The sequence below is a fragment of the Micromys minutus genome (assembly GCF_963924665.1).
Source record: "Micromys minutus genome assembly, chromosome: 18".
NCBI lineage: Eukaryota > Metazoa > Chordata > Mammalia > Rodentia > Muridae > Micromys > Micromys minutus.
Window position 1 is genome coordinate 1,423,471 of NC_137953.1, and position 22,727 is coordinate 1,446,197.

Consider the following 22,727-nt stretch of genomic DNA (forward strand, 5'->3'; position numbering starts at 1 on the left):
TTGCTTTAGCACCTGTGTCTGCTTTGGGAAAACACTGCTTCATGTGTTTGCCCCAGCAACACACCATCCAACACAACTGACTTCCCAAAGAACCCTTACATTTCCACTTCAGGCCATAGCCACCCACCTAATGGGTCTCAGGTTTCTAGTTGCACAGTGACCCATCAGTGGCAACTCACTCTTTTTGCATAATTGCTCTCACACGGCCTTCTATACAGACCCTTTACGAAGCATCTCACGTTAAACGGCTATCGAAGGATCTGACCTAGAATTCTATGGGGCACTTTACCCTCTACGGTTAGCAGGGAATCTTAGAACCTACCTTGCTATTAGCCAAGATCTCAGTTTCACATACCTACTAAGTTGTCCTACAGTTACTGTTTCTGTGCTGGGGAAATGAACCCAGGAATACAGACATATGGCAAATACCCTATCAGTGCAACACCTCAGTATCTCAGGCTTGCTCTCCCCTACTCCCTCTCCATCTTCTCCTTTCTATCTTTTTGAGTCACGACCTTGCTAAGTAGCCCAGGCTGGTCCTGAACATGTTGCCCTCCAGACTTGACTGGAATAGTAGGCCTCTAACCTGGCCTTTGGGAAGCATTTTCAATAGTATTTATGTAACAATAGCCTATATGTTTCTGGGAAATTTTTGTCTCTACTTTTTATTTTAGCTAAACACAACTAATAATGAGTTATTACCATCATGTGAGTTTCTTTGAAGGGTTTCATGTAGCCCACACTGGCCTGAGACCTCTGGTCCTGCTGTCCCCACCCGCCCCTGGAGTGCTGGGCTGGCTGGCATTCATCACACCAGGCACAACAGCAAACCCTACCACCTGATTAAATTATACCTTATAAGTCAACCACTAATGGAACAAATGCTTCAACCCATTGACTTATTTTCTAGATCCAAGTAACCGAAAAACATGTGTCAATATGTTTCATTTCAAGGCTGACATCTGGCAGCCTGCCACAAATCACAAACCAATAAAACGGCTGCCCAGGGCCCTGCGGTCTGTCCTCAGAGGCACAAACAGGAAGGCAGGGCCTTGGGGCTGAGCTTTCTGCCTGCTCTCCTTCCCCACGACAGTGCTCAGTGCACTGTGTAGCTCTGGCTGTCCTGGGACTCAGAGACCCAGCTACCTTTGCCTTCTAAGTGTTTCTCCCAGCACGCAAAGAAAGAACCAGCAGAGATGAAGAATAAAAACAAAAATACCCCTGGATAAGACCCTCGAGCGTGGGATAAGACTCAGGGCGGTGTAAATGACTAAGTCCTGAGCGTGTGGGTGACTCCGGATTCCGTAAATAATTTGTGAGGGGAAGCAAATTAATTATATCATTCTGGAGGAAGGAAACCTTTTATTGATAAACTTCCACAGCAGAGAGTAATACAGGCTCAGTAAAGTAAGTCCAATGGTGGTGGCCAAAGAAAATGCAGATTATTTAAGGTGAATTTGCTTCTTTTTCATCTGATTCATCATCATCCATCACCTAGAGCCAGAAAACAAAGAAAATTCAAGAGTTAAGAAAGAGGTTAGAAAGCATTATTTTCCCAGTGTGACCATCACTTGCCTGTTTGAAATAATCTATGATTATTACATAGCACGCCAAGAGGAATAAATCCACAATAGTCCAAAGCACAAGAGTCAGTCAGAACTGGGGTCCTAAGATTAAAAAGCAAATTAAGTGCATATAAAAGAACTGGGACTCGTTTTTTTTGTTTGTTTGTTTGTTTGTTTGTTTCAGAAAAGTGGCCCTTGGCAACAGCATCTCAGCTGGGTAAACTGAGTCCTGTCAGGAGAACACATGCCAGTAACCACAGAATCAAGAGTTCAAGGCTGGGCTGGGGAGATGGCTCAGAGAGGGTAACAGTTACTGACTGCTCTTCCAAAGGTCCTGAGTTCAAATTCTGTCAACCACATAGTGGCTCACACCATCTGTAATGGGATCTGATGCCCTCTTCTGGTGTGTCTGAAAACAGTTACAGTGTACTTAAATATAAATAAATACATCTTTAAAAAAAAAAAAAAAAAGAGTTCAAGGCTATTGTATGACTTGAGACTTAGCCTCAGAAAACCAACAGGACAGCAGAAAGGAGGTTCAGGGAGGTTCAGAGGATAGAGGCGTTGCTGCTGGGCCGGAGACCTGATCCTCATGCCCAACCTTTGCAGATTGGTTTAATTTCAAGGCACTTCTTGTGCACCATGGTGTATGTACATACACACACGTATATGATAAATAAAACGCAACTAAAAACAAAAAACAGGGCATGGAGACACACGCTTTTATTTCTAGCACTCAGGAGGCAGAAGCAGGCAGATCTCTTTTGAGTTCCAGGCCAGCTTGGTCTACAGAGTGAGTTCAAGAATATTTTTTTTTTAAAAGGGACCCTCCCCCCAAACCTCCCAAAATAGTAAAGGAAAAATATTATGAATTATTTTGATTTTACTCAAATAAATATTTTAAACCTAAAGAAGCATGAAGATTTTCAAGGAATACTTAAAGGGAAATAGAAAAGGCTAGTCCTTCCATGAGCTCAAATGATATTGGATAATAAAGGATAGCGTCTCTGAAAAGGAAGAATTATAGAAAGTTCTAACTGTTCCTTGCCATGCTCACTACAATGTGGCAATCGGAGCTTGTGACCAGTCAACTCTGCACCCACCGGGACACGTGGCTACAATGTTATTCTTTGTTAACTTACTGGCCTCAACCAATGCTGTTTTCTCAAAAGGCCGTGTGGTGAGGGAAAAGGGGAGTAACAAGCTACGGGCATCCTGATGGGAGGGCACAGCAGCAGAGAAGGACCAGCGCCTTGGAGGCTGAGGTAGAAGAGTCACTCTAGCCCAGGAAAGAGTGTAAGACCAGCCAGGCAGCAAAGCAAAACTTCATCACAAAACTTTAAACAAACACCACCAAAAACTGAAATGGCCTCTGGGATCTGGATAGGTTCTGATGAGATAGTTAGCAGAGTTCTCTCCTAGTTTTTCTTTGAGGTTGACCACTAAAAAAGTAAAAAATACCCAGTTTCAATATATCTAATCTAGAGAGTTTTGTAAATCAATTTCTACTTAGGCAGAAGCATTCCTAAATTTGGAGTAAGCTTCCCAAGAGTGTTTTCGGTGTTAACGTGCAAACAATGCTGTGAGACCCAGCAGAGCTGCTGCAGAACAAGACAAAGGTGGAGGTGGGGCCTCTCATCTTTTCAGGAGGCCCGTGCATAGCCAGTGCTGAGACACACACTAAGACGGATTGTACTGGACCAAAAGGCTGGTCTTTAATACATACCACTCAGGTAAGTACTAAATTCACTGTATAACATATTCCAGCTTTCAGGAAGCTGAGGCAGGAGGATTACACAGCAAGCTCCAGGCCACTCTCAATTATGAAGGGAAATTCTGTCTTATCAAAAAAAAAAAAAAAAAAAAAAAAAAAAAAAAAAAAAAACTGGGACTAGCAAGATGGCTCAAGGGTAAAGACATTGCTCCCAAGGCTGATGATATCCTGAGAGCTCTGTCCCTGGAATCCACATAAAGTAGGAGACAGCCAGTCCCACAAGGTACCTTCTGATTTGCGCACACACACACATACACGTAGGCACACCCACATATGCAAACATGTACACACACTCACATACATGTAATAAAATTTTTAATGAAGACCAGGTGTGGCACACATTTGCAACCTCAGCACTTGGGAGGCAGGAGTTCGAGGTCACCCTGGGGTACATGAAACCTAAGAGATGGAGCAGGGAGGAGTAAGAATGGGTAGAACATGTGAGCGACTCCTATCTCATCTCTAGTTGCACGGTGCATACAAAGTGCTGGGAATCCCTCCATGACATCTGCAGTGGAGCTTCCCTGGGTGTGATGGTTGTATATACTCAGCCCAGGGGGTGGGTGGCACTGTTAGAAGGTGTGGCCTTGCTGGAGTAGATGTGTCACTGTGGGCGAAGGCTTATGACCCTCACCCTAGCTGCCTGGAAGCCAGTCTTTTTCTAGTGGCCTTCAGATGAAGATGTAGAGCTCTCAGATTCTCCTGCACTAGATGCCTGCCTGGATGCTGCCATGCTCCTGTCTTGATGATACTGGACTGAACCTTTGAACCTTTGAGCTAGCTCCAATTAAATATTGTCCTTAGGAGAGTGGCCTTGGTCATGGTGTCTGCTCATAGCAGTAAACCCTAACTAAGACATTAAGTAAACACAGGTTATTGACTTGTCCCCTCTAACTGTGACACCCAAGCTGTCTCAAAGCTGCCTACCTGTTCTACACCCTCCACTTCTGGGATATAAAACTGCAGCATGTTCTGAATCCCACTCTTCAGGGTGATGATGGAGCTGGGGCAGCTGGTGCAGGAGCCCTGGAGCTTCAGCCGCACGATGCCGTCTTCAAAGCCTCGGTAGATGACGTCGCCCCCATCTTCCTGCACAGTTGGCCTGAGCCACAGGACATTCAGAACACATTTAACACAACAGATGCCTTCAATGGAAAAGGTTAAGACGGTTCACTGTTTTGTGCATGTGTTTCCCTGTGTATGCGTGCGTGCATGCGTGTGTGAATGCTTGGCATGTATATAATCAAGTGAAACCTTCCATAGTCACTTCCTTCTCTGTGTAGGTTCTGAGAATGTTACTCAGGTTAGCAGCAGGACGGCAGCAAGTGGCTTTCCCTACCCAGCATCCTCACTGGCCTGAAGTCTAATTTTAAACCACTCATGTTTATCCAGCTTCCCTTCCTCTCTGGATAACTTACTCTTGCTGACTGTAAGAGTTCACCCATCTCACAGCTGCATAGTATTCCACTACTAATGCGGCAGAGGATGACCCATCTCGCTGCAGATGGGCATCTTACTTGCACATATAACGTGGCTGTAGTCCACTGGTGCATCTTTTGGTCTGGGCAGATGTATGATTGAGGTCAGATTCCTGGAGCAGGAGTGGAGGCTCATTCCCAAAATGCTAATGCTGACAGGACAGCCAGGAGTCTGAGGCTGGACCAGGCTGCAAACTCAGTTCCAAGCTAGCCCAAATTATAGATGAGAGCCTGCCTCAACAGAAGTGTAACTATGTAGACTCAGTGGACAGTGCCAAACCCTTTCCTAAAATCACACACCCTGACATGCCCCCAGGAAAGGTGAGCACACCACGGCTTCCTGTTCTCACCACCACTGGTGCCCATCAGAACGGTGAACTGTTGATGGGTGTGATGGGTTACAGAGGTTTGATCTGCATACTGGTGAGTCTGAAGGCTGCTCACTCTGCTCCTGTCCACAACTAGCGGCTGTGTCTGCTTACTGCCTTCCGCCACGGTCTAGCCCCAGCCTCTATTTTATTTTTTCCTTGTCTATCTGTAATTCTTATGAATTCATAAAATTAGTATCTTAAAAAAAAAAGCTTTAAAAAAGACACGTATTTCCTGTGGAAGTGTGAGTACCGGAGTGTGAGCAGAGAGATGCAGGAGCCCCTGGAATGGGGTGTGAGCTCCAGGTGGACACTGGGAACTGACTCTGGACCCTGGGGAAGAGCAGTGGGTGTTCAGAACCACTGAGCCGTCCCTTCAGCCCCCTTGATGTTTGTATTTGTTTTGTGTGTGTGTGTGTGTATGCTTGCACACATGCACTACAGTGTGCATGTGATGTGGAAAGGATCTAGAACTTGGGTTGTCAACCTTGGCAGGAGGTGCCTTTACCCACTAGGGCATCTTGTCGTATACACTACAAAATCTACTCTGCTTTTCCACAACAAAAGGCAGAATTTTACTATCATCCAATTTGTTTTTTCCTTAATTTTCCTGATTTTCTTGTGTCCTTGTGAATAAAAAACAAAACAAAACCCTGCCCGGCCAAAGTCATACAGATGCTAATTAATTTAATGTATTGTATTTATTTGTTTTGGGGATGTGCATATGCTGCTGTGACAGCCACAGGACAACTTTAAGGACTCAGTATTCTCCTATCATGTGAGTTTCAAAGATGAAACTCAGGTCACCAGACTTGCAACAAGTAACCCAGTGACCACCTCACTGGACCATACCACCTCATTGTAAGAACCCGCCATGATTTTCTTTGTTGAATCAGGTTAATATTGACACTGACAACCGACTGTGCCCCCCAGGCCCTGCCTTTGGTATTCTTGACAAACCCCTGAAACTACATCCTCAGCCTAACCATAAGCCATTTTGAGGAGCCCTCAGCTCCTCTGCAGTCAGCAAACGGTCTTCCCACATGCTTATGCTCAAGGCCCTGGGTTTAATCCGCATCACCAAACAGCAAAGTCCAATATTCTCAGTGAATTTAACTCTGAAACTAGATAAGGGCTGCAGATACGGGCTGCTGTATGAACCCGTGTGCACACAGAAATATTTCATTCTTGCCGAGTGTGTTACACAAATGTCAACATCTAGTCAACCATTAAATCGCATATTCAAAATGCTACCTTAGCCTGGGTACGGTGAATTCTGCCTTTAATTCCAGCCACCAGAAGCCAGAGGCAGACAGTTGTCTGTGGATAGAGATCAAATGAGTGGACACAGCAAGGCTCAGGGCAGCCAGGGCTACACAGTGAAGCCTTGTGTAAGTATTACATAAGTACATTTAAAGCTCTCTTTTCTGACTTGTGTGTGTGTGTGTGTTTAGTTGGAGAGAGGGGTTAATTTCCTCGCATACCTGTGAGTTATTTGTGTCCCTTTTCATCTGTCAAATATTCTTTACTTATTTTGAATTTGTGCTATTAGATGGTCAAACTATATTCCCGTGTGGCAGCCGCCACAGCTGTGGGTCAGCACGCTGTGCTCTGGTGTCTGCGAAGCGTCAGAAGCTCTCAGTGCGATGTCCCAGTGCTATGTCTGAATGCTATGCACTTCTCCAGCTCCTTTTCAGTCTTTCTGTCCTGTATGTAAGTTGTGCATCCCTGGTCAGGAACTGGAGTTGGGTTTCCCAGTCTGTCAACTTCAGCTTTGCTTGCTTTCTATGTACCATTAAATCACCAGCCAAACCCTGCACACCCACCTCTCCCTCTCCACCCACCTCTCCTCCCTCTCCACCCACCTCTCCCTCTCCACCCACCTCTCCCTCTCTCAATGGAGGCTGACTCAGAACTTGTGCTTTTTTCTAGCTTCAGGCCCTCCTCTCCGTTTTTTTCCTTAGATTCCTGTCCTTGCAGGAATTCATCTTTTCATTTATTTATCTAATTTTTTGTTTTGATTTTCAAGATAGGGTTTCTCTGTGTAGTCCTGGCTATCCTGGAACTTCCTCTGTAAACCAGACTTGTCTTGAACTCCCTGAGATCCACCTCTACCTCCCTAGTGCTGGGATTAAAGGTGTGCGCTACCGCCACCTGGCCACTTAGCCAGCCTCTTGATATTAAATATCTAAGTTTTTCTTAAAATAACTAAAGAAGAATATATTTTCTTAAAAATCTGGACTTAAGGACTGGACAAATAGCTCAGTGGTTAAGAGCACTGACTGCTCTTCCAGAAGTCCTGAGTTCAAATCCCAGCAACCACATGGTGGCTCACAACCATCTGTAATGGGATCTGATGCCCTCTTTTGGTGTGTCTGAAGACAGCTACAGTGGACTCATATAAATAAAATAAAATAAGTAAATCTTTAAAAAACCTCTGGACTCCGTGGTCTGCTGTGAGAAAAGTGGAGATAGGGTGTCCACTAGTCTTGTCTCTATTCCTGGTTTTTGCTTGTTTGCTTCGCTTTTGAGGTACAGTCTCACTGTGTGTACCCCAAGCTAGTGTCAAACCCACAGAGATCCTCCTTTTTCCCTAGGGACTAAAGAACAGTGTCGCCAAGCCTGGCTTTTTCAGCAGTTGCTACGTGGACACTACTCTCCTCACAAGCACGATGTCCACTCTCCTAAACACAGGCTGCGTGTGGGGAACTCCCTCTCGCCTGCATCCACAGGGGCTGCTGTAAATACGACCGAACACTGAGACACAGGCTCTCTTTATGTTCAGCTGCAGTGACGACCTGTGGTGGTTTACACTGATTACTGAGCTGGAGCCCTGCTCCAGCCTCCTGATGATGGCTTGCTGCTTTAATGAAAACCATCTCCTCAGCACTAGATTGGGGGACGGAGGTGGGGATGTTAATACGTACCGTATTCTAGTATCTAACAGTTCTTTAATCATTGCCACGACTTCGTCATCTTCCTCAGAACCTAGAAAAAAAACCATAAGAAAACCAAGAGTAACAATTTGGAAGCTGTTTAAGTATTAAACAGGAGATTGTCACATAAAAAGCAGAGTCAGGCATATGGCTTTCATGTAGGTACGGAAAGGTCATAGTTCAAGGTCAGCCTGGTCTACATAGGAGGTTCCAGGCTAGGTAGATTTAGCAAGATCTTGTTTCAAAATTCAAAACAAAAACGTAGAAAAACAATGACCTCACAGCAATCCTTCAGCCTCTGTCTCCCAAGAGCTGAAATGACAGGAACATACCTCCACTGCTGGGGCAGCCTTCTCCCATACACTGTATCAAAGGGCTGACAGGTGTGTCCCCATATTGTGGTGCCTCGGGGAGGGCTAGCTGTGACAGAACACTTGGCACTGTCCTCTCAACAGCCCTTAGCTTCCCTTCCTCACCAGTGGAAGAGACTATTCTCCGAGCTTATCGTGTTAAAAAGCAAGCTGCCAGTGAAGGGGGTCACGGCGCCCTCATCTCTGCCAAAGGACAACCCAAAGAGATGGCCAGGGGAAGGACAGGCACCGTCCTGCTGCTGATCAGTTTAGACCGGACTGTGGCTTTTTGAGGAATATGGAGTTGTCAGCTGAGCCAGGGTGAGACAGATGGACCAGGAGAGAGGGGAAGAGATGGCGGGAAGCTGGTCCGTTATAGTGTAACACAGAGACTGCCCCAGCGAAAGGCTTATACTATACACGTCTCTGCGTCATTATTATTAAACCTCAAGCTGGTTCTGCCCAAAACCTGTAATATACTACACAGTTCTGTGTCCTTAATACTTCCTTTCAAAATGGTCTAAATCAGACACCACAATGTTCTCATATGAATAAAATAAATGTTTAAAAAAGGGAGGTGGGGTGGAGAGCCGGCTCAGTGGTTAAGAACACTGACTGCTTTTCCACAGGTCCTGAGTTCAATTCCCAGCAACCACATGATGGCTCACAACCCTATGTGATGGGATCTGATGCCCTTTTCTGGTGTGTCTGAAGACAGCTACAGTGTACTTATATGGATAAAATAAATCTTTTTAAAAAGTGGTCTAAAGTTACTATAGAAGAACTAACACTGTTGGTTTCTCAACACCTTTCTCCAGAAAATGGCAACGTCTGTTAAATCTAGGTGGAAGCAACTTGTGCCTCATGTATGGTGTTTCTGAGTTCTCAAAATTTCTCATAATTAAAATTTTTAGTTTTGTATAATATATTCAATGTTCAAACACATTCTTTTAAATTGAGAAAAACAGTGTATACGAAGTTCTATGTGAAATTTTGTCTCATGTGCAATTGGTTCCAGAGCTAATTTTTACATTCAATGATAAAAATAAACCCGTTGCTCTTGGCTGTTCCCCAGAACTAGATGATAAGCTCCTCCTGCTGAAGACAGCACATGCCCTGGTCACAGGACACAGAGCAGAAGCTGGGACTGGCACTGAAGTCCTTTGCCTGCACGCTAGCTCAGGCTAGCTCACACAGTCTAGCTCACAGTGCCAGAAGGTGCCACACTGCTGCCCAGGCTGGGAGACACTGTTCACTGACTACAGTAACAGTGTCAAGCCCATGTTTCTGATCGGAAGGGAGGCAGCTCCACTGGAGGGAAGTTGTCATATCTGGTGCTGTAATCTGGTCAAAAACCTGTGGCAGGAGTTCATTATGGGAAAGCCACAACTATCACACTAAATGAACATGATGTGCTCGCCAAGTTTCTTTGCAAACAGCCATGTGTAAGCCACAGATCAGTGCTGTGATCTGGCTTGGTCAGAGCAGCTCTTCATGCAGTAGGTGGAAGTTACCGCAGATTCATAACATGTCCAAGGGCTGAGACTAAGTGACTGTTGAATGCTCAGCCCTAAATGGGACAGCTTACCAGCAAGACTCCCAGACCATCGTGGAGTGTTGGGGGAGGAACAGGACTGTAAGAGCTGGAGGAGGGGCGGAGAGCTGTGGAATGCCATCTGGCTCTTCTTCCAGAGGACCTACCTGGGTTTGGTTCCCAGCACCCACATGGTGGCTCACAACCATCTGTAACACTAGTTCCAGGGGATCTGACACCCTCTCCTGGCCTCCAATGGCACCACACACACACACACACACACACACACACACACACAGAGCACACATACGTAGATGCAGGTGAAACACCCCTGAACGTGGATGGATCAGGGTCAGACCCCACTCTCCCTGAGGCCCGAGACAAAGTTATTGATGGGGAGGAAGGATATCATGTACCGTGGAGTCTCCACCAGTAAGGTGCCAGTGCTCTGGTAGGGGCCTCGTTTAAGTCTCTCACAAGATGGAACAACATGGGAGTGGAGGTGGGGTTAGTTGGGAAGAAGAGGGTCGTCAACAATGAGACAAGAAAGAGCAACAGTGGGTGATTATGATCAAAACACATTATGTACATGTATAAAAGGTCATAGCTGAACCCATAATGTCATATAATTAACATTAAATAATTCTATTAAAATCTGTATTCTGTCACTGGAACCCAGGTGATGGGGATGAGGTAGGAGGTTCAATTAAGACTGGACCAGCACTGGCACCCCAACACAGCGCTACCTGCTTCTCCTGGAGGCATCTCCTCGGTCACTAGAGGTAAGCCCGATGCAAAGAAGTCCATAATTGTTGCATAAATGTCTGGTTTCAGTAAATTCCAGTCTAATTCTTCATTCTCCTATAATCACATTGAAGAAACATGTTGAATTTCCAGCCAAGTGCAAGACAAATCCAGATTTCCACCATTTTTTTCCCCATTTTGAGACAGGGCCTCACTGTGCAGCTCTGACTGGCCTGGAACTCACTGTATACACCAGACTGAGATTCTGCTTGCAGAGAGAGATCTGTGCTCCTGCCTCCTGAGTGCTGGGATTAGAGGTGTGCACCACCACAGTGAGTTCAGTGTTACCTGTGAACTGTGCACATACACACATGTATCTGAAACTCAGATGTGCATATGTATCATAAGAATGACTAAGTACCCCTTTCAGAGAGGGTGTGTGCACTGGGGCATCTGGCAGAGCACACGGGGCATTGTTTATAATGTTTACGTGATCCCTTTTCATCTACCAACTCACGGAAGAATCGGTGAAAACACTACTTGGGGCAGGCGAGAGGGTTCAGTGGGTAAAGTACCACGTCTGCAACCTGTGAGTCCAGTGCGTGGAACCCACATGGTGGAAAGAGAGAACTGCCTCTTGTAAGTTGTCCTCTGATCTGTGTGTGTGTGGACTGACGTTAAGGTGCTACATGACAGGACAGTGGAGAGGTGGGCGGGGAAAAGGCAGGAAAACGGAAGGGGGCTCAGAGAGAAAGGGGGAAATCAAGATGGAGCTCAGGCTGGATCCAGCCTGGACTGGATCCAGGCGGAATTACTGACGTTAGGTGGATATGAATATTTCAAGGGATTCTATAGGTCTTTAATCTCATATAGAAGGGCAGTTTGTATCTTTGTACGTTGGATATAATCTTATTGTGGATCGAGAACTTAATATATAAAACAACTATGAAAAGCTACCGGGCTTTGGAGTAATGTTTGCTGGGCACTGGGGTAAAGAAACACACTGGGGCGGTCATATCCACATGGGCCAGAAGCACCAGGGTGTGTGGAGTGAACCAACCGCCTGGGAAGGGAATCGTGTAGTAAGAGTTCCTGCACTCAGCTAGAGCGGCATCTGCGGAGTGAAACCTCGGAGGAAGGGGGGCATTAAAGGGTTAAGTCTCCATATTAAATATTTACTTCAACATCTATGTGCCTGAATTCAAACACACACACAAAATAATACATGCGATTAAAAATCTACATTTAAAATAATTTTATAAAAAAATAAAATGAATTTTATTCCAGTAACCTGGAAGCTGAAATTCTAGTCCTGCTAAGGTTGTGTCCTGTTATGGGCTAGCCCTGTAATCCTGGACACTGTGTTGACTCTGCTGAGGTTCAAGTGCTTCATCTGAATGGATGAGTTATACCTGAGTGTAATTAACTGCAGCTAGAAAAAGCCCTTTGTTAACTTGATAAATGAAGTGGACAGCCCCTGAGGTGTTTAATGTACTTATTATTTTTTATGTGCATTCAAATGCTTTGTCTGCATATACATCTATGTACCCCGTGTGTGGCTGGCGTCATAACAGGACACTGGATCCTCTGGAGTTGGAGGCATAGATGGTAGTAAGCTGCTATGTGGTGCGGCAAACCTAAACTGGGCTCTGCGCAAGGGCAGACAGTGCTCTTAATGCTGAGCTGTGTCTCCAGCTCCTGACCTGACATTTTTCATACCATGTGTCATTAAAAACCTTAGAATATTAAAAATGAAAATTCTAGGTTGGTATGGTGGTATGTTTGTAATGCTAGCCACAGGGGGCCAAGGAAGGAAGGCCACAGGTTTCAGGCTAGCCTGGCCTACACAGCAGGACTGTGGAAAACCAAAGAAAATGAAAATTCTAGAGAGGGGCAACTGGACTCAGAAAAAGCCAAAAGCCGGCTGGTCTCCCTGTACACTCTGAGGATTGTACCTTTGTGACTGTGATGAAATCTGGTCCCAAGAAGACACTTTTCACACCTTCAATCCTGAATAACTGCCTGGGAACACAAGAAAAGAAAACCTCATGAAAGAAGAGAAACAGATGTAGACGTGGAGAGAAAGGTTATGGAACCACAAACTGCCCCCAAGCTGCCTCTGGATAAAGAGCTATCAACTCAAGATGGCTGTGTCCTTCTTACCCTACAGTCACCTGCCTTGCTCCAGGTGCTGGCCCAAGAGCACCAGCACATTTGTTCCTCAAAGATTCAAGTGAATCTGAACAGCAGGTTTCTTCATTGCTCCTCCACCCCCACCTGAACACGTCCATCGCCCTGGTAACCAGTGAAGAGGTCATGGTACACGCAGAAAGCACAGTACGCATCACAGGGATAGGATGGCATCACCATGAAGCCACAAAGACAACCCTGAAAGCCTTCCTGAAGTAAGACACATCATTCACTCAGCAGACAGCTGACATCTCTACGTGCCAGGATCTAGGAAGACAGCGGCAGACTGGCCTCTCCTCAGGACCTTACAGAAAAAACATTCCCTCAAACAGCTCAAGGACTACAACAAAGAAAAGGTCAGTAAGCTCCACAAATACAAAAAACAGGATTTTTTTCCCTTCTTTCTTGTGGTGGTAAAAAACTGAACTCGGTCCCAATCCACACGCAATGGGAGCTGTCGTGTGTTCTCTATATCCCTAGTAAAGCTGTGTTTTGTTCTTGTTTTTGTTTGTGTGTGTGCTAAAACAGGGCCTCACTGTGTAGCCCAGGCTAGCTTCAAATCTCCAGTCCTTCTATGCTACTTAGATGCTGGGCTTAAGGGCATGTCACCACACTGGGCAAATTAACTCTTTCTTCATGTAAATATTTCAACAAATGCATCAACGGTTAAAGACAGGCATCACAGGACAGCCTTTAATCCCCAAACTCAAGAAACAGAGGCCAACTAATCAATAGTTCAAGGCTAGCCTGAGCTATCCGAGACCCCATCTCAAAAGAGCAAAGGCACTAAAAAGTACAAACAAATTAAGAAGTTAAAATTCTAGGTTGTTCTTGAATACACTTCTCCAGGAACTGTCACGGAGGCATTTGCTCTTATTTAGGTGAAGGGTTATACAAATATTATCACATTATATGCCTGTTCTGCAACTTGCAGGCCCAAGGCCCTAGATTCAACTCCAGTATGTCAGAGACACAGACACAGAGGACGCGTGTGAATGCATTTACGTGTGTGCTTTACTTGCTCATGTGCGTGCATGTATGTGTGCCCATTTCCTGAAATTATATTCTTCTTAAAGAAAAAAAAATTCAGTATGGAGCTATGAAACCAACTAAATAGTGATGAAAAATTTAACAAAATAAGTTTAACAAAATTAAACTAAATAACAAAATGAAATGTTAAAACATGAGAATGCCTACTACCTAGTTATTTTTGAAAATGATTATTTTATTTTCTTATTGGCTTGGGGTTTTTGTTTGGTTTGGGGTTCTTAGTTTGTTTTTATTTATTTTTTGAGGCAGGGTTTCTCTGTGTAACCTTGGCTGTCTTGGAACTCTCTTGGTAGACCAGGCTGGCCTCAAATTCAGAGCTCTGCCTGCCTCTGCCTCCTGAGTGCTGGGATTAAAGGTGTGAGCCACCATGCCCGGCTTTATGTTGTTTTATTTGTGTGTATGCACATGCAGTGTCTGAAGAGGCCAGAAGAGGGCACTGGACCCCTCGGAGCTGGAGTGCCTGATGGAAACCTGGACTGGAACCCTCTGTGAGAGCAGGTGCTCTTAAGCACCTCTGCTGTTACCTATTGTACAACTGCAGAGGGTGGAAGTACCCACCGAACATCTGCTTTATGCACACATGCACACACATACACATTCTTACTGTTGTTTGTATCGAAAGCATGAAAAATAAGTGCTCTACAGTGCATTCTGAGAAATGGTGTGTTTAAGTCAGAGAAACTGTACACATTCATGAACTAGAAATTTGAAAAACAATTTGTGAGCGTTGCTTTTGCCTGCCCACAGTCACGTGCAGGAGGTCACCAATGCCTTCTTCATGCTGATCCTCGGCAAGCAGTATCAGCCAGAGCACGTATTTAGCACGCATGAGGCCCAGCAGTCAATCACTTTCTGTGAAAGGAGGAGGAAAGGGTGGCGGGGAGCAGCAGGGAAGCCGAGCAGCAGCTCCTCACACCGACTCCAGTGTATCCATGTGAATGACGGGCCTGGCGGTGTCGCCACTCGGGCACATAACACGGCTCTCGTGAATTTAGAAATGTCCTCACTGACTTTAAAAGGTCACCTTGCATCTGACAACTGTAATAATTCATGGTTTTGAATGAAAATCTAGAACCCTGGCTACGCTTTCTGTTGAAATTAAAGAAGCGCCTTTTCATGGTTCCTGAAAATCAGATGAAGTGGGTGAATCTGGAATCCCAACCACTAGGAAGTGGAGGCAGGAGTTCAAGGCCGACGCCAGTTACACAGTGAGTCTGTGACCAGCCTACACAAGTGGTGGAGAAAATGTCTAGTGGATAAAGTGTACACAGGGCACACAAGTGAGGACCTGAGTTCAGATCATTAGCCGACTTGTCTGAAAAAAGATAGAGTGACAAAGAACTCTCAAGGTCATTCCTGGCCTTTGTGTGTGCACACACTCACACAAACTTACACTGCACAGTCACACATTCATACAAACTCACACTGCACTCTCACACACACACTGCACAGTCACACATTCACACAAACTCACACTGCACTCTCACACACTGCACACTCACACATTCAAACACACTCACACTATACACAGTCACACAAACTCATACTGCACACTCACACAATGCACAGTCACACACTCACACAAACTCACACTGCACACTCACACAAACTCACACTGCACACTCACACAAACTCACACTGCACACTCACACAAACTCACACTGCACACTCACACAATGCACAGTCACAAATTCACACAAACTCACACTGCACACTCACACAAACTCACACTGCACACTCACACAAACTCACACTGCACACTCACAAATTCATACAAACTCACACTGTGCACACACACACTCACACAAACTCACACTGCGCACACACAAATTCATACAAACTCACACTGTGCACACACACATTCACACAAACTCACACTGTGGACATACACATTCACACAAACTTACACTGTGCACACACACATTCACATAAATTCATACTGTGCACACTCACACATTCACACAAACTCACACTGTGTGCACACACATATATGCACAATTTTTTACCATTTAGAGTTTTAAAGGTTTGGATCAGGATTTTATCATAATTACCCAGCTGGTATAGTTTCTTTCTTTCTTTTTCTTTCTTTCTTTCTTCCTTTCAAGTTTACACAAATTTTATTTAACTGGATATATTTTATTTACATTTCAAATGTTATCCCCTTTCCCGGATTCCCCTCCATATCCCCTGTCCCATCACCCCCTCTCAAAGGAAGTCACCAAATAATTGCTGGGAATTGAACTCAGAACCCCTGCAAGAGCAGTCAGTGCTCTTAACTGCTGAGCCATCTTTCCAGCCCTGTGACGTTCCTTAAGTAAAAAAAGTATATATGTGTGTGTGTGTGTGTGTGTGTGTGTGTGTGCGTGTATATATATATACAGATATATATACACACACATACATACATATATACAATATAATATAATATGATATAATATGATATAATATAATAAAAATGTAAGTATTCATGCTACATTCATGAACTGTCAAATACACTCCCGGGGAGAAAGCTTTCATAATTTCAACTCAATTCTTCTAAAACCAGCCCTGCCCACAAAATGTACCAGCTGTGGAAGGCTGCTTAACCCGCAGAGGGCTGCTTTGCTTCCTGGTGAAAGCCGGCAGAAACAGTACCTGGCCAGAGGGGAGCGGAAAGCCGCAGCTGGTGTGGGGAAATCCATGGTCCTCGTCTCAAGAACCGGCTTTCCTGGTATAAACTTTAAGCTGTTGGGATTTGGGGTGTCTTGTGTTTGAATAAACATGAATCGAACTGAAAAAGAGAAAGAGTGTTATGCTAGGAAAAAATAGTTTAAGTTATGGTCAACAAAGTGCTTTTTAAAAACTATTTACTTTTATTTTTTTATTTTATATGTCTGAATGTCTTGCCTACCCCTGTGTATGTGTACCATGTACCAGCAGTGTTGAGGAAGCCATCAGTTCCTCTAGAATGAGGTCATGGATGGCTGTAAGCTACCACAAGGATGGTACGAATCAAACCTAGCCCTCTGCAAGAGTAGCAAGTGCTCTGACCACTGAGAAGTCTCTCCAGCTCCTGGAAGTACTTGATTTTTAGAGAAACAGAAGTAAGAAACATTGGGAAAAACAACCTCACAAGCTTTATCTCCCAAGCTGACCAGGGAGATCCTAAGGAGTTAACAGGCTTAAACTTGATTTGTCAAGATGCCTGTGCCTCTCATCAAGAAGAGTCTGCTTTTACAGGAACAGTTTTACTATGTAGACCAGGCTGGCCTCAAACTCACAAGAGATCTTCCTGCCTCTGCCTGAAGAGTGTTGGGATTAAAAGTGTGTGCTACCAAGCATGGCTTTGTATTTTGTTGTCTTAATAAATTCCTGTAACTAAGATCACTGTATTCACTGGGCATCTCTCGGAATCTGAAAGCCTAAATCTGGCTTTACCCTATTCAATGAGTGATCCAGGTCTACAGAAAAGGAGGTTCTAAGAAATACCAGAGGGTGAAAGTATAAATGTAAAACCAAAGAAGTCAAAACAAAACCTTATTTGAAAGCTAGAATCTGCAGACACAGTAGCCCAGGACCTGCAGGGCTGGAGGCTAAGAGAAACCTGTGGGCGGCAGGCTCCAGGCCAGCCTAGGGCAGTTAGCAGGAGCCTCTTTAAAAACCCACAAAGCAAACAAACAAGCCAAACAACCCATACAACCTATTTACACCTGGGGAGAAAAATTAAGGAAAATACAGTATTACCACACAGCTTTTCTCTCAACATAAATAAGCTGCCTCAAAGACCAATCTGAATATTCAACCAAATCATTCCAATTATATTCTAAAATCAGTTTGATTAGATATTTAAAAACAACTCCACATACATACAAGTAACACTATATGAACTTAACAGGTTATATTTAGGAATATATATGCAAATGCACGTATTCACACTATAACACATGTTGAAAAGGGGACATGAATTTGAAGGAGAATAAGGAGGCATATGGAAGGTTTATAGAGAAGGGAAGACAGAAACATTGTTATTAAAGTATAATCTCAAAAGTAATCAATCAATCAATCAATCAATCAAGTCCTAGCTCTACCATCCAGCCAGACACTGGGTGAGGGCAGGACAGGACATAGTGAAGCACCCCCTTTGGGAGGGAAACTATGCACCCCCTTTGGGAGGGATACTATGCACCCCCTTTGGGAGGGAAACTATGCACCCCCTTTGGGAGGGATACTATACAGCCCCTTTGGGAGGGTTACTATACAGCCCCTTTGGGAGGGTTACTATGCACCCCCTTTGGGAGGGATACTATGCACCCCCTTTGGGAGGGATACTATGCACCCCCTTTGGGAGGGTTACTATGCACCCCCTTTGGGAGGGATACTATGCAGCCCCTTTGGGAGGGATACTATACAGCCCCTTTGGGAGGGATACTATACTATGCAGCCCTAAGTAGACAGGCACCGGCTCTTGAACAACACAGAGAAGAACTGAAAGTCACTGTCAAAGACTGAAATCAGTGGGTGTCCAACTGGAAAAGACCAGAACACCACAAACTTCAGTTCCACAAAAGCTAACCAGTTAAAGTGGGCTGACCTACTGAGTTCTCAGTATTTATGTCCAAGGCATTTTGGGATTGGAGAAAACATTTACCAACTCCAGTCTGCAGAAGACATAAGGTTTCTTCCAGACTCAAGTCATGCTCCTAGCCACCCTCTATCTCACCCCAGAACATGGCCACAGGAAGGTGTACGAGGCAGCAGGAAGGTTACACCGTGACCACATCAAGCCATGCACACCCACACCTCTCCCAATGCTGCAGTGACTACATTCAAATTACATTCAAAACCAGACGCTAGAGGGCTTGATTAAAGGCAAGAATTCACTGCTGTGCAGATATTCTTATAGAAAAAGAGAAAGCAATACCTTAAAATACACATGATTCTCTCAAACAAAAATCCATTTGTAACTTATTTCTTATTTCATTTTAGACATCATTTATTGAGCAACTCATGGTCTAAAGAATGTGTTTCCAAGACATAGAGATTTCACAAGTCTACAGATAATGTCCTCTAACTAATAATAGTAAAGTATGGTTTTACCACAAGGAGGGTGTGGGGAGGAACAGGAAATCACTGGATCCTTCTAAGGCTCTGAATAGAAAGTTGACAAATTCTTGGCCTGTTGAGATGGCTCAAGGGTAAAAAGTTCTTGCTACCAAGGCAAAGGCCTAAGCTCAATCCCCAGAACCCACATGGTAGAAGGAGAGATCGGGCTTAAGCAAGCTGACCTCTGACCTCCACACATGCAGCATGACACACACACATACAAATACATTTTTTTAAAGAAAACTTTAAAATTTTTATTTTATGACCATTAACTGTACCTGCGTTAGACAAGGGTGTACGCAGCGGGAAAGGTGGTCTCCGGACATATTGGTGTAGAGGTTGTTTCTTAAAGGTGTGTGGAGTCGCCACATGACAGAACCTACATTTGAAACAGAGTGACGTGTTGAGGAATCTAATCTGTTTTGTTGTTTTGAAACAGGTCTCACTCTAACCCAGGTGGCCTCATGAACGTCTGTGACACTCATGCCTCTGCTTCCCAAGTACTGGAATCACAGACATGAGTGGCACACCCAGCAAGCTGGGTGACCTTTTATCAACACTTTATACTTCTCTTGTATAGATATAAAACGGCTAAGATCTAAACATAACAAATAATTAGAGAGTTAACTTTCCATTTTCTGTCTGCACCATTATGGAGGTAAAGGGCCCGGAGGGATGGGTCAATAGTTAAATGCACTTGTTGCTCTTGTGGGGGGTTTGGGTTTTGCTCCCAGCACCTCCATGGTGGCTCATAATTGTCTGCAGCTCCTGTTCTAAGAGCATCAGGCATGCATATGGCACATATACAGACATTCAGGCAAAACAATGATGTGCATAAAATAAAAATGCTGGTAAAAACCACATGTAAACCCCTTTGGTAACTGAAAATGCTCACTAACATCTAGACATCAGAATCAGAAATGTACTGACAAAGTAACTGAAATCTGCAGCCCCAGACCCTCCTTTCTTCCTTCCTTTCTTTTCTTTTTTTCTTTCTTTCTTTCTTTTTTTTTTTTTTTTTTTTTTTTTTTTTTTTTTTTTTTTTTTTGGTTTTTTGTTTGCTTGCTTTGTTTTTTTAGACAGGGTTTCTCTGTGTAGCCTTGGCTGTTGTGGAGCCCCCTTGTACCCAGGCTGGCTTCAAACCCACAGAGATCTGCCTGCTTCTGCCTGCCTAGTGCTGGGACTATAGGCTGGTGCCACCACCACCCTGCTTCCTTTTTCTTTTAAAAGCTTAAAAACTAGGTAGTAGCATCATATGGCTAAAAACAGCTAAGAATATACATATGCACACATACACACACACAAATATATATCTCCAACGAAAAACTTTCCCTTGTCTGCCTCACAGCACAGTCACCTGGAGAGAACTAGCCCACCGGTCTCCTGGAGTAAAGGCTGGGAGTGCAGCTCATGGGACAGCGCCTAGTATTTGCAAAGCCCTTGGTTTGAGAGTCCCAGATTTGGGAAGAAAAAAAAAAAAAGGAGCAAATGGACATTCCCTGAGCAAAACCCTGAAATGTTCTAAGCTTCAACCCACCTCATTCCTGACCCCATGAAAGGGGCTGCCTGCCAAAGTTCACTAAAAACAAGGCATACAATTTCCAATGATGGGTAAGGTGCACGTGAAGAAACAAATTTTGTGTTTAGACATGCTTGGGTTCTAGCCCATGGTATCTCATTAAGTTCAGATGTCCCAAAATTTAAAGCCAGAAACTCCACTGAAATATGTAGGATAAATAAATGCTCATTCCAACATTTCCAACGTCTAAAGTCTAACGGAACACAGGCGATTGCCAAGAGCAGCCAACATTCTATATACTTGATGGGAGGCATTAGCCCAGTGTTGACATTCATTTCACCCTGAGAATCACTGAGTGGCTAAGTACAAAGTTTCATCACATTAAAAAGAAAGGGAGGTCTGAAAATAACTCCTGCTAGCCAGGGAAGTCAAAGGACATTTCAGTAATGGAAATCACTAGAGATCTGACTTAAGTTTCCTTTTCTTTTTCTTAATTTTGAGACAGGGTCTCGTTGTATAGACCAGGCTGGCCTTGAACACAGAAACCCACTTGCCTTAAGTGATTGCTTAAAATTGTCCTCCAAGACCTTTTATGGAAGCAAACCAGCCCAGGAGTGAAAGCATCATGCCCTTGAGACCAGAAGGAGTAAACTGTTGAGTGAAATCAGTCCCTGAACACAGCTGGGGAGTAAATCACTTCCAGGCACCTGCCCAAAATACAAGACCCACGTCATACCCAGGAGACCCCTTGCCAACCAGAGTCCCCCGCTAACTGTCTTGGCTCCTGGGGCTTCCCCAGCCTGTTCTGCTAGATGATGTGCCTGCTTTTGTGCTCTGCCCTTGGCTGCTTGCTCTCTTAGGCTTGTACCCTACATTTGCTGTACCCTTAATAAATGCACTCATCTGAAACAAAAGGCACGCAGAGCGTTGTAGATCATTCTCCCTAAGGAACGAACACCTTGCAGTCAGGGACATACCAGGCCACACAGTGAGTGCTCCGTAAATGGTTATCACTATGTAGTAACTAGTAACTACCCATTACGTGAATGGAGTGAATACTCCGGGATTTGGGAACACCCTAGTATTCTAGGATTACTGTTCCTTCAACCCTGGGAAAAAGCAGCAATCGTGGATAAACCAGAAGTGTACTCGGGCAGGAAGGTTTGAAGTCTGAACGATCCTAAGCAATGTAACTGAGGTAAAGTCATCGAAAACAAGGGGGAAGGGGGCAATCCACAAAAATCCTTCTGTTAATCTGCTATTTTTATAAGATGCATCTAGGAGTTTTAAAACCGGGGGGGGGGGGGTGGGCAGTCTCATAAATAGTCCAGGCGGGCCTTGAACCCCTGGTCTTCCTGCTTCCACCTCTCAAGTACTGGGATGACAGGTGTGGGCTTCCATGTCCGCCTGACATGCTTTTGAGACTTCAGCATTCTGTCGGGCCCTTTTCTACAGGAGCCACACGCGGTTCTGACAGATATCTGAGGGAGTGGCTCCAGAAGAGGAAAGAGACGCAGTGGCCTGGGCAGTGGATTCCCTAGTGTCGCTTCCGGGACAGGGAACGACCAGAGGCGACCCCGGGACCGCACTTCCCTGCGGAGTCACATTCCTTGGGATTTACCAGGGACGTCCGCGGAAGGTGGCTGGACTCAGGCTCTGGAGCCAGGACGAGGCTCCTTCAGACGCCAGCTCCCGCCCCATGAGAAGGCGGCGACAGGGATCTGCTGGCCCGGGAGCCGACACCTACCGCCTGCACAGCCGAGCCACTCCGACCGCAACTCCCCACGCCCGCTCGGCCGCCGCCATCACTTCAGTGCCAGTGCGCTTGCGCAGACCCGCCTCCTGCAAGTCTCGGAGACCTACGCAGACTCCGGCCCGCAGAGGGAGGCCAAGGGAAGCCGGGTTCCTGCAGGTTGAGGGCGGTGCTGCAGATGGCCTTCCCCCTCACCTTTCGCTAAAAGTAGATTTTTTTTCCTCTCTCACATAATACACCCAGATTACAGTTTCCCTTCCCTTTACTTGCCCCAGCTTTCCCGCACCTCCCCTCCGAATTCACCTCCTTTCTGTCTCTCATTTGAAGAAAACAAACAGGCTTCTAAGGGAATACATTAAGTATGATAATGGTATAACAAAAAAC

The 22,727-nt window shown here is 45.0% G+C and overlaps 1 protein-coding gene across 1 annotated transcript; it reads right to left on the bottom strand.

Annotated features, from left to right (window-relative positions):
- Positions 1-1,342: 1,342 nt before the first annotated feature.
- Positions 1,343-22,423, bottom strand: NFU1 (NFU1 iron-sulfur cluster scaffold). The gene is made up of 8 exons (XM_080931857.1): positions 22,338-22,423; positions 19,350-19,450; positions 16,624-16,759; positions 12,705-12,771; positions 10,752-10,866; positions 8,113-8,173; positions 4,267-4,441; positions 1,343-1,494 (listed from the first exon to the last, which is right to left on the bottom strand). The coding sequence occupies exons 1-8, from the start codon at positions 22,394-22,396 to the stop codon at positions 1,447-1,449; spliced, it is 762 nt and encodes a 253-aa protein (XP_080787983.1). The 5' UTR covers positions 22,397-22,423; the 3' UTR covers positions 1,343-1,446.
- Positions 22,424-22,727: the final 304 nt, after the last annotated feature.

Coding starts and splice junctions, on each gene's coding strand:
- NFU1 (XM_080931857.1), bottom strand. CDS start 22,396: ATGGCGGCGGCCGAGCGGGCGTGGGGAGTTGCGGTCGGAGTGGCTCGG. Junction 12,772..16,623: donor TTCCGCTCCCCTCTGGCCAG/GTACTGTTTCTG, acceptor TTGTGTTCCCAG/GCAGTTATTCAGGATTGAAG. Junction 4,442..8,112: donor CTGTTAGATACTAGAATACG/GTACGTATTAAC, acceptor CCTGTGGCTCAG/GCCAACTGTGCAGGAAGATG.